General features: G+C 39.6%; 1 protein-coding gene across 1 annotated transcript; it reads left to right on the top strand.

Annotated features, from left to right (window-relative positions):
- The first annotated feature begins 573 nt into the window (after positions 1 to 573).
- On the top strand, positions 574 to 10,412 carry LOC133753987 (cyclin-Y-like protein 1). The gene is given in 3 exon segments (XM_062184627.1): positions 574 to 583; positions 9,441 to 9,992; positions 9,995 to 10,412. Coding segments are annotated over 3 exon segments (885 nt in total). The 3' UTR covers positions 10,318 to 10,412.
- Positions 10,413 to 13,183: the final 2,771 nt, after the last annotated feature.

The following is a 13,183-nucleotide window of genomic DNA, read 5'->3' as shown; positions in this document are numbered from 1 at the left end:
TTCAGGACACTGTACAGAGCAGTTGTTATCAAAACAGCATGGTTCCGGTACAGAAACAAGTGGATAGATTAATGGAAAAGAATAGACACACCAGAAATCAATCCAAACATCTGCAGCCAATTTGAATTTGTTCAAGGATCTAAAACCAATCCCTGGAGTAAGGACAGTCCATTCCAGAAATGGTGCTGGGAAAACTGGATTTCCACGTGCAGAAACGTGAAGCAAGTCCCTTAACTTACAACTTACACCTTACAAAAAAATCCACTCAATATGGATTAAAGACTTAAATCTATGACCAGACACCATCAAGTTATTAGAGAACATTGGAGAAACCCTGCAAGATATTGGCACCAGCAAAGACTTCTTGGAAAAGAACCCAGAAGCACAGGCAGTCAGCCAAAATTAACATTTGGGATTGCATCAAATTGAGAAGTTTCTGTACTACAAATGACACAGTAAGGAAAGTGAATAGGCAACTGACAGAATGGGAAAAAATATTTGCAAACTATGCCACGGATAAAGGGTTAATAAAAAGAATCTACAAAGGGATCAAGAAACTCAGGCAGAACCAAGATGGCGGATAGTGAGGACATGCGCCGTAGTTTGGGAAAATAAAGTTTCATAAAAGTGGAATTACTGTAGCCTCAGGAAAAGACTCAAGAGAAAAACTGCAGAGGAAACGCTTCCGGATCTAGTGGATGTGACAGAGAGGACCTACTGGGAGCCCACCACATGGTAACCCAACCGTGGGAGCTGAGCCGCAGATCTCGCCAGCACAGGAATGGACGGAAGGTAAGACAAAGACATCAGAAACCCGAGATATTGGGGGTGAAAAGCAGAGGCATCTCTCTTCACTCACCAAGCAAAACAATGAGCAGGTGCCATTTTACGTATGTAAAGCGCCACCAACAAGTTCACAAACTCAGTAACTTTGGAACTTTGGTGAAACTTGAGAACACATTGAGGGCTGCATAATCTCTTAGTGTGGTCCCAGGGGTAGATCAAACGAATATTTCAACTATCCGCAATTCAACTCACCTGTGCCAAATTACTTCCCAACTGAGTCAAAAAGAGAGAGAGAGAGAGAGAGAGAGAGAGAGTGATCCAGCAAGGAGAAAGGGAGAGAACAATGTGGGTGAGTCACTTTTTGCACAGCCTTAAACCTGAAGAATCAAGCGGAGCTCTCTGGCCACACCCATCACAGCCTCTAAAGATCCATCAAAGCAGACAGCCCACTTAGAGGCATAGTATAACGAGAAAAAACCACCACCACCACCACAACAACAACAAAAAAAACTAAATTATCTCCAACATGCCAAACAACAAATGTAGAAAGCGAGGTAACAAGAGCAAGGAAGACACTATGATGCCCCAAATGAAAAAGACACCCCAATCCAAGATTATGAAGATGAAGAGATAGAGGAAATGCAAGAAGCACATCTCAAAAAATTGATAAGAACATTAAGAACTTCTCAAAAACAAATTCTTGAACTACAGAAATCCTTAATGGACAAGATAGAAAATCTCTCTCGTGAAAGTGAAATATTAAGGCGGAATCAAAATGAAATGAAACAACTAGTAGAACATGAAACTGTGATAGTGACAAAAAACCACAATGAAATGAAGAACTCAATAGAGCAAATGACAAACACATTAGAGAGCCTTAAAAACAGAATGGGTGAAGCAGAAGAGAGAATATCAGACTTAGAAGACAGAGAACAGGAAAGGAAACAGGCAAACCAAAGAAAAGAAGAAGAAATCAGAAATCTAAAAATACTGTCAGGAATCTACAGGATACTATTAAGAAACCCAACATTCAGGATCTAGGAGTTCCTGAAGGCATGGAGAGGGAGAAAGGATTAGAAGGCATTTTCAGTGATATACTAGCAGAAAATTTCCCAGGTTTGGAGAAGGACAGAGACATCCTAGTACAGGAAGCTCATAGAACCCCTAATAAAAATGACCAAAAGAGATCCTCACCACGACACGTCGTAATCAAACTCACCACAGTGAAATATAAAGAAAAGATCCTAAAATGTACAAGAGAGAAATGTGAGATTACTCTCAGAGGATCTCCAATTAGACTCACAGCTGATTTCTTGTCAGAAACCCTACAAGCTAGGAGAGAATGGCGAGACATACCCCAGGTACTAAGAGAGAAAAACTGCCAACCCAGAATATTATATCCTGCAAAGCTCTCATTTGTGAATGAAGGTGAAATTAAGACCTTTCACAGCAAACAGAAATTGAAAGAATTTGTTGCCACCTGTCCAGCCCTGCAAAAGATGCTTAAAGATGTGTTACATACAGAAACACAGAAACATGGTCACCAATATGAAAGAAGATAAAGGAAGGAAACCTCAGAGCAAAAGATCACAGGAATCTCAAACCAGATATTAGAAAATATCTTTGGCAAATGACAGGGCAAAGTTACTCCTTCTCAATAGTCACATTGAATGCTAATGACTGAACTGTCCAGTTAAAATACACCGATTGGCTGATTGGGTTAAGGAACAAAACCCATCTTTTTGCTGCTTACAAGAAACTCATTTTTCCAACATGATGCATACACACTGAAAGTGAAAGGCTGGAAAAAGACATAGCATGCCAACAGAAATGAAAAAAGAGCGGTCGTAGCCATATTAATATTGGACAACATAAACTTTACCACAAAAACTGTCAGGAGAGACAAAGAGGGGCACTATTCAATGATTAAGGGATCCATTCAACAGGAAGATATAATGATTATCCATGTATATGCACCTAATTACAGGGCACCAGTTTATTTAAAAGACTTGTTAAGGGACTTAAAGGGAGACTTAGACCCCAATACAATAGTACTGGGGGGCTTCAATACTCCAGTCTCAGAGATAGACAGATCAATAGGACAGAATGTCAACAAGGGGACAGTAGATTTAAATGACACTATAGCCCAAATGGATCTAACAGACATCTACAGAACATTTCATCCTACATCTAAGGACTTTACATTCTTCTCAGCAGTACATGGAACCTTCTCTAGGATTGACCACATACTAGGCCATAAAGTAAGTCTCAGCAAATTCAAAAGAATTAGAATCATACCATGCAGCTTCTCAGATCACAAAGGAATGAAATTGGAAATTAGCAACTCGGGAATCCCTAGAGCACATCCAAACACATGGAATTGAACAACATGCTCCTGAATGAACAATGGGTCATAGAAAAAATTAAAAGAGAAATCAAAAATTTTCTGGAAGTAAATGAGGATAAAAGCAAAACATACCAAAACATATGGGATACAACAAAAGCAGTGTTAAGAGGAACGTTTATATCAATAGATGCCTACATCAAGAAATTGGGAAGGCACCAAATAGATGAGCTTTCAAGTCATCTCAAGAATCTAGAAAATCTGCAGCAAACCAAACCCAAACCCAGTAGGAGAATAGAAATAATTAAAATCAAAGAAGAAATCAACAGGATTGAATGCAAATAACATTACAAAAAATCAGCCAAATGAGGAGCTGGCTTTTGAAAAAATAAACAAAATTGACACCCCCATTGGCCCAACTAACTAAAAAAACAAGAGAAAAGATCCAAATCAATAGGATCAGAGATGAAAAGGGAAACGTAACAACAGACACCACAGAAATAAAAAGAATCATCAGAAATTACTACAAGGACCTGTATGCCAGCAAACAGGGAAATCTATCAGAAATGGACAGATTCCTGGACACATACAACCTCCCTAAATTGAGCCAGGAAGACATAGAAAACCTAAACAGACCCATAACTGACACAGAAATTGAAACAGTAATAAAGGCCCTCCCAACAAAGACAAGCCCAGGGCCAGATGGATTCACTGCTGAGTTCTACCAGACATTTATGGAAGAACTAACTCCAATTCTTCTCAAACTATTCAGAGCAATCGAAAAAGAGGGAATCCTCCCAAATTCTTTCTATGAAGCCAGCATCACCTTAATTCCTAAGCCTGAAAAAGATGCAGCATTGAAAGAGAATTACAGACCAATATCCCTGATGAACATATATGCAAAAATACTCAATAAGATTCTGGCCAATAGAATGCAACAAAACATCAGAAATATCATCCACCCAGACCAAGTGGGATTTATCCCCGGTATGCAGGGATGGTTCAACGCTCGCAAAACTCAAACTATCCCTCTTTGCAGATGATATGATTCTTTATTTAGGGGACCCAAAGAACTCTACTAAGAGACTGCTGACACTCCTCAAAGAGTTTGGCAAAGTAGCAGGATATAAAATCAATGCACAAAAATCAACAGCCTTTATACACAGGCAATGTCACAGCTGAGGAAGAACTGCTAAGATGAACCCATTCACAATAGCTACAAAAACAATCAAATACCTTGGAATAAACTTAACCAAAGACGTTAAAGATCTCTACGATGAAAATTACAAAACCTTATAGAAAGAAATAGAAGAGGATACCAAAAAATGGAGAAATCTTCCATGCTCATGGATTGGAAGAATCAATATCATCAAAATGTCTATTCTCCCAAAAGCAATTTATACATTCAATGCAATACCAATCAAGATACCGAAGACATTCTTCTCAGATCAGGAAAAAATGATGCTGAAATTCATTTAGAGACATAGGAAACCTCGAATAACCAAAGCAATCCTGTACAACAAAAATAAAGCCGGAGGCATCACAATACCAGATTTCAGGACATACTACAGGGCAGTTGTTATCAAAACAGCATGGCACTGGTACAGAAACAGATGGATAGACCAATGGAACAGAATAGAAACACCAGAAATCAATCCAAACATCTACAGCCAACTTATATTTGACCAAAGATCCAAATCTAATCCCTGGAATAAGGACAGCCAATTCAATAAATGGTGCTGGGAAAATTGGATTTCCACATGCAGAAGCTTGAAGCAAGACCCATACCTTTCACCTTACACAAAAATTCACTCAACTTGTATTAAAGACTTAAATCTATGACCCGAAACCATCAAATTATTAGAGAGCATTGGAGAAACCCTGCAAGATAAAGGTACCAGCAAAGACTTCTTGGAAAAGACCCAGCAGGCTCAGGCAGTCAAAGCCAAAATTAACTATTGGGATTGCATCAAACTGAGAAGTTTCTGTACTTCAAAAGAAACAGTCAGGATAGTGAATAGGCAACCGACTAATGGGAAAAATATTTGCAAACTATACTACAGATAAAGGGTTGATAACCAGAATCTACAAAGAAATCAAGAAATGCCACAACATCAAAACAAACAACCCACTTAAGAGATGGGCTAAGGACCTCAAGAGACATTTTTCAAAAGAGGAATTTCAAAATTGCCAACAGACACATGAAAAAATGTTCAAATCACTAGCAATCAGAGAAATGCAAATCAAAACCACAATGAGGTTTCACCTCACCCCAGTGAGAATGGCTCACATTCAGAAATTTACCAACAACAGATGCTGGAGAGGATGTGGGGAAAAAGGGACACTAACCCACTGTTGGTGGGAATGCAAACTGGTTCAGCCACTATGGAAGTCTGTCTGGAGATTCCTCAGAAACCTGAACATAACCCTACCATACAACCCAGCCATCCCACTCCTTGGAATTTACCCAAAGGAAATTAATTTGGCAAATAAAAAAGCCATCTGCACATTAATGTTTATTGCAGCTCAATTCACAATAGCTAAGACCTGGAACCAACCCAAATGCCCATCAACAGTAGACTGGATAAAGAAATTATAGGACATGAACTCTATAGAATACTATACAGCGGTAAGAAATAATGAAACCCAGTCATTTGCAACAAGATGGAGCAATCTGGAAAACATCATGCTGAGTGAATTAAGGCAGTCCCAATGAGACAAATATCTTATATTCTCCCTGATCATCGACAACTGAGCACCAAAGGGGAAACCTGTTGAAGTGAAATGGACACTATAAGAAACAATGACCTGATCAGCTCTTGTCCTGACTCTAGATGTACAATGTAATACTTTATCCCTTTTAGTACTTGTTGTTGTTTTTGTTGTTGTTGTTCTAGTACTAGTGGTTGAAATCTGTAATTAACACATAATTGTTGTTAGGTATTTAAATTGTAACTGAAACGTGATCCCTGTTAAATTTCAGAGTGGAAAAAGAGAGGGAGGAGATGTACAATTTGGGACATGCTCAATCAGACTTGCCCCAAATGGTGGAGTTATAAATGTGCCAGGGGATTCCAATACAATCCCATCAAGGTGGCATGTACCAATGCCGTCTTACTAGTCCAAGTGATCAATTTCAGTTCACCATCGATGGCTCTGATAGGTCTAAGAATCAAAGGGATCACACAAACCAGACAAGTGTCTGCTAATACTGATAGAATCAAAAAGAGAGAGAAAGATCCAACATGGGAAGTGGGATACACAGCAGACTAATAAAATGGCAGATGTCCTAAACAACACTCTGGCCTCAGAATCAGTCCTTAAGGCATTCGGATCTGGCTGAAGAGCCCATGAGAGTATTGCAGGCATGGAAAGCCAAGATACCATGGAAAAGAAAAAAAGAAGAAGACCTAAATGAAAGATCCCTGAAGTGAGATCCCAGTGGAAAAAACAGGGCCATCAAAGAAGGAGGTACCTTTCTCTGAAGGGAGGAGAGAACTTCCACTTTGACTATGACCCTGTCCAAATAAGGTCAAATCGGTGAACTCAAGAGGCTTCCATAGCCTTGGCAATTCATGACTAGAGCCTAGGGAGATTACTGACGCCATGAACAGGAGTGTCAAATAGTTAAGTCAGCAACAGAAGTCACTGTGTAATTACATCCCATGTGGGATCTGTCCTTAATGTGTTGTCTAATGTGCAGTGATGCTATGACTTGTACTGAAACAGTTTTTTGCACTTTGTGTTTCTGCATGGGTGCAAATTGATGAGATCTTTACTAATTAGCCGGCGCCGCGGCTCACTAGGCTAATCCTCTGCCTTGTGGCGCCGGCACACCAGGTTCTAGTCCCGGTCGGGGCACCGATCCTGTCCTGGTTGCCCCTCTTCCAGGCCAGCTCTCTGCTGTGGCCAGGGAGTGCAGTGGAGGATGGCCCAAGTGCTTGGGCCCTGCACCCCATGGGAGACCAGGAGAAGCACCTGGCTCCTGCCATCGGATCAGCGCAGTGCGCTGGCCGCAGCGCGCCTACCGCGGCAGCCATTGGAGGGTGAACCAACAGCAAAAGGAAGACCTTTCTCTCTGTCTCTCTCTCTCTCACTGTCCACTCTGCCTGTAAAAAATAAAAAATAAATAAAAACAAAAAAATTAAAAAAAGAGATCTTTACTAATTATGTTCTGAATCGATCTTCTGTATATAAAGATAATTGGAAATGAAAAAAAAACCTGGTGTTAAATTGGAAATGGCATAGATAATTAATTAATTTTTAAAAAAATATTATGTAGGATCTCTGTCTTTAATGTGCTGTACACTGTGATTTCATGCTATAACTAGTACTCCAACAGTAATTTTTTCACTTTGTGTTGCTATATGGGGGCAAACTGTTGAAATCGTTACCTAATATATACTAAACTGATCTTCTGTATATAAAGAGAATTGAAAATAAATCATGATGTGATTGGAAGGGGAGAGGGAGCGGGGGGGAATAGGATTGTGGGTGGGAGGGAAGTTTTGGGAGGGGGAATCCATTGTAACCCATGGGCAGTGCTTTGGAAATTTATATTCGTTAAATAAAAGTTTAATAAAAAAAGAAACTCCACAATATCAAAACAAACAACCCACTTAAGAGATGGGCCAAGGACCTCAAGAGACATTTTTCAAAAGAGGAAATCCAAATGGCCAACAGGCACATGAAAAAATATTCAAGATCACTAGCAATCTGGGAAATGCAAATCAAAACCATAATGAGGTTTCACCTCACCCCAGTGAGAATGGCTCACATTCAGAAATCTACCAACAGTAGATGCTGGAGAGGATGTGGGGAAAAAGGGACACTAACCCACTGTTGATGGGAATGCAAACTGATTATGCCACTATGGAAGTCAGTCTGGAGATTCCTCAGAAACCTGAACATAACCCTACCATACAACCCAGCCATCCCACTCCTTGGAATTTACCCAAAGGAAATTAATTTGGCTAATAAAAAAGCCATCTGCACATTAATGTTTATTGCAGCTCAATTCACAATAGCTAAGACCTGGAACCAACCGAAATGCCCATCAACACTAGACTGGATAAAGAAGTAATGGACATGTACTCCATAGAATACTATACAGCAGTAAGAAACAATGAAACCCAGTCATTTGCAACAAAATGGAGGAATCTGGAAAACAGCATGCCTAGTGAATTAAGCCAGTCCCAAAGGGACATATATCATATGTTCTCCCTGATCGGTTACAACTAACCAAGCACCAAAAAGGAAACCTGTGAAAGTGTAAGGGACACTATGAGAAACAGTGACTTATCAGCCCTTGTGCTGACTGCTGATGAACAATTTAATACTTTATTCCTTTAAGTACTTTTTTGTTCTAATTAATACTATTGGTTGAACTCTGTACCTAATGCACAATTATTCTTATGTGTTTAAATTTAACTGAAAAGTGGTCCCTGTTAAATATAAGATTGGGATAAGAGAGGGAGGAGAAATATAATTTGGGACATGCTCAATTGGATTTGCCCCAAGTGGTGGAATTAGAAATGCGCCAGGGGATTCCAATACAATCCCATCAAGGTTGAATGTAACAATGCCATCTCACTATTCCAAGTGATCAGTTTTGCTCACAACTGATCATATTGATAGGTCTTAGTCAAAGAGATCATAGAAACAAGACTAGTGTCTGCTAATACCAACTGATAGAATAAAAAAGGGAGAGAATGATCCAACATAGGAAGGGAGAGACACAGCAGACTCATAGAAATGTAGATGTCCTAAACAACACTCTGGCCTCAGAATCAGCCCTTAAGGCATTCGGATCTGGCTGAAGAGCCCATGAGAGTATTGTAGGCATGGAAAGCCAAGATACAATGGAAAAGAAAAAAAAGAAGAAGACCTAAATGAAAGATCTCTGCAAGTGAGATCCCAGTGGAAAAAACAGGGCCATCAAAGAAGGAGGTACCTTTCTCTGAAGGGAGGAGAGAACTTCCACTTTGACTATGACCCTGTCCAAATAAGGTCAAATCGGTGAACTCAAGAGGCTTCCATAGCCTTGGCAACTCATGACTAGAGCCTAGGGAGATTACTGACGCCATAATAAGAGTGTACAATTGTTAAATCAACAACAGGAGTCACTGTGCACGTACTCCTCATGTAGGATTTTGTCCTTAATGTGTTGTACTATGTGAAATAACGGTATAAGTAGTACTCAAATAGTTTTTTATACTTTGTGTTTCTGTGTGGGTGCAAACTGATGAAATCTTTACTTAATATACACTAAATCGATCTTCTGTATATAAAGAGAATTGAAAATGGGCAGACGAGTTGACTCAAGGGAGGCCGCGGTGTCGTGGCGGAGGGGGTGCAGCTGAGGCCGGAACCCTGCCCTGGAGCTGGGTGGTTGAGTGGCGGGCGAGGCCGTGTCTCTTGGCGCGGCAGCCCCGGGCTCCGCCGGGGCAGCTTACTAAAAAGTACAGCTCATGCTCAACAATATTTCTAGATGACAGCACAGTCAGTTCTAATCTTACAACCACAATAAAATGTGTGACCTTAGCAATATATTACCACATAAAGAACAGAGATGCAAATAGATCCCTGGATATTTTTGATGAGAGATCACATCCACTCACACGAGAAAAGGTTCCAGAGGAGTACTTTAAGCATGATCCTGAACACAAATTTATTTACAGATTTGTCCGTACGCTTTTCAGTGCTGCACAGCTTACAGCTGAATGTGCAATAGTCACTTTGGTTTACTTAGAAAGAATTTTAACTTATGCTGAGATCGACATTTGTCCCACTAACTGGAAAAGAATTGTCTTGGGAGCCATTCTTCTCGCCTCCAAGGTTTGGGACGATCAGGCTGTGTGGAATTGGACTACTGCCAGATCCTCAAGGACATCACGGTTGAGGACATGAATGAGATGGAACGGCATTTTTTGGAGCTACTTCAGTTTAATATTAATGTTCCTGCCAGTGTTTATGCCAAATACTACTTTGACCTTCGCTCCTTAGCAGATGACAACAATCTGAATTTTCTGTTTGCTCCTCTCAGCAAGGAAAGAGCACAGAACCTAGAGGCCATTTCCAGATTGTGTGAAGACAAATACAAAGACTTGTGTAGAGCTGCTATGAGACGATTTTTCAGCGCTGATAATTTCATTGGCATTCAGCGCTCTAATGCTATCCTCTCTTAAAGGGAGTAATGAGAGGGTTCTAACATCCTCAATCCCTCATCTACAAGGACTGGAGAACTGTCACCTCTCTGGCTCAAAAACCAGCAAAGTTAGTATTTTCACCAAAAACAAAGACATGGTATTCAAGAGACTTGTGGACAATGAGGAGGATTGCACTCCAAAGGAAAGAATGGGACCTTGTTAATGCAACAACACACCCTTCTGTCCTTTTTAATGTAAACAGAGTTTAAAAAAAAACACTTCAGAAAGGGAAAGCTCCCAACCCACACACAGATATTTCTTTACTATGTAGGTCAATAGCTGTGAACTACATGAGATTTTTTTTTAATTAATAGTTAAAATTTTTAGACATTACAGACACTGACCCTATAACTTATCTTTTTCTTATTTTTCTTACCCTCTTCCAGTATTGCTGCATATGCCTTTAGAATCAATGCAGTATTATCCTTGAAACATGGGAATCTTACCAGCTCACAAAGCCACGTAGGAGCAGACTGTAGCATTGTTAGGAATTGAGGGTATTTCCTGCATCATTGAAGCTCCTCATCATCATTGGCAATCAATTTAAACCAAAAAGCTGCTGGATAACACTTGTCATTCCTGTTCTTTGCAAGCACTACGTTCTAGCATTTTAGCACATTTGGGGTCATAAAGAGAAAGTATCAGTTGTTGATGATCTACTTCTGTTGAGGCCATGCTGTATTTCTCATGAACTGTAATGGTGCTTTTCATCTTCTGATAATTTTCCTTATTTATCAAATAACTGTATTAAAAGTTACTTTCCTAATGTCAGCCAACATGGTGGTCCAGGAATAACAAACAGGTAGTAAAATACAAGGTGTCCAGAAAGTTAGTGCAGTTTTAAGCATTTGTGTGTTTGTGGGCCCTCCAGGGCACTGCAACAGAAGTAGACATGTTACAAACTTAGAACATCATGTGAAAGTTTAGTTATATTTCTTTTAAACTTGTTTTTTTTTTTTGTAAATTTGGAATGTTAAGCTTTTAATTTTAATGTTTTATTTCAGTACAATTTTAGATTGTACACATTGACTTCCCCAAATAGAATTAAAGTTTAATATTCCAAATTTGCAAACCTAAGTAAGTCCAAAAGAAATAACTGAGCTTTCTGATAATGTGTTGTATGTAACTCTGTGGCATTTATACTTCTACAGCTATCAAAGCTCACAGCAGCACCAAGAGTTTTGGAATACCTTGTTGTCACCTAGAAGTACCTCCCTTCTTGAAGTAGTTCTTTGCAGAGCTGTACTCTCTCTGCTTGGATCACCTTTCTTTCCTCTAGATCTGGTAAAGGAAGATTATGAAGAGCAGTGTTAATGCACATGTGATCAACAACAAAGAACTGGACACTAAATAGCTGTAGGTGATACAAAACAGTTGTTTAATCCCACATGTTCACCTGGCTGGAAGCGTCCCATTTAAAGTCCTGCTATTTAAGCAGAAACTTATGTAAATCTTAGGAACCTTCCAGGCTTTAAAGGACAAGGAATAGATAATGTTAGGGGATTGGTAGCAATACCACCCTAGATTTGAAATATTGGGGAAAAAAATGCGTGTTCTCAAGTATATGAAATCTGTTTCTCCTATTCTCAAGTATAATCCCAGGAATCTGACCTGTAAACAAAGCATTTCTGGGCCAGGAATATTTTCTCTAAATATAGCAACACTTTACATGATATTGAGTGTTACAGGTTCCATCATTTTTAAAGGACAGACATAAATAATGGTATATAAATATTACAATCTACCACCTCAAAGAAAAAACATCGTTTATGGAGTTCAGAGCTTAGAGATTCAAGTGTTGATTGCAATTTTATTTTGAAAAGAATGCTACAACTCATGTGATTTTTCTTGTGTTTATATTAAAAGAAAAGCTAATAAACTCTATTTTAATTAAAAAAAAGAGAATTGAAAATGAATCTTGATGTGAAATGAATGGGAGAGGGAGCAGGAGATGGGAGGATTGTGGGTGGGAGTGATGTTATGGGGCGGGGGAAGCCATTATAATCCATAAACTGTACTTTGGAAATTTATATTTACTAAATAAAATCTTAAAAAATAAATAGGGTTCTTGCCTAATATTCAAGGGAGAATTCTAAATACCAAAATAAACAAGGCCTTTTAGGCTTTTATTCAGTGGGAGAAATCATAGGAGAGTGAGAACCTTATCTACAGGAGAAAGGGTAAATCTGGGTTCATACCAAGCAACAGGAACCAGCCACATGGAGGAACATCTAGGGCAGGTAGAAGGAAGCCTAGGTCAGGTGGCCTGAAGGCTACACACCACGTCTACAGCAACCCCCTTCCTGGCAACAGGCCAGGGAAAAGAAGAGAAAGGACACACTGTGTTCCAGGCTTTTAACTCACTTGCTAAGGGGAGTGATTAATTGACCTGATTGGCCAGTGGGCACCCAGGTATGGCCAGGTAGAGACAGGAGTTCACACTGGGGTGTGGTGAAGGTATCAGGTAGAGCATGAGGACACACAGGGGTGTGGTGAAGGACTGGTCTCCAAGCTACAATCCTAATCTGTTTTAACCTGTATGCTGCTTACTTCACAAGGTCCATGTAGTTCATATATACAGATTTAGGAACATAGTGGCATTTCCCCTCCTTCCCTCCCTCCCACCACCATTCCAACGTTACTTCCTCCTCTCTCTCTCACATTCCCACTCTTAATTTTTGCAAAGATCTCTTTTCAGTTTTATAATTTACCCTACGCTAAGTAAAATATTTTGACAAATGGTATAAAAAATCAAGAAAAAAATACATAGTTTCACAACAGAAGAGACAAGTATTGTAGACGATCACCAAATCCCAAATTGTCTGTTTCTCTCCAACATATTACA

This window comes from Lepus europaeus, chromosome Y, assembly GCF_033115175.1.
Source record: "Lepus europaeus isolate LE1 chromosome Y, mLepTim1.pri, whole genome shotgun sequence".
Classification (NCBI taxonomy): Eukaryota; Metazoa; Chordata; class Mammalia; order Lagomorpha; family Leporidae; genus Lepus; species Lepus europaeus.
Note: the sequence above shows the minus strand (reverse complement) of the source record. Positions and strands in the feature narration are given on the sequence as shown.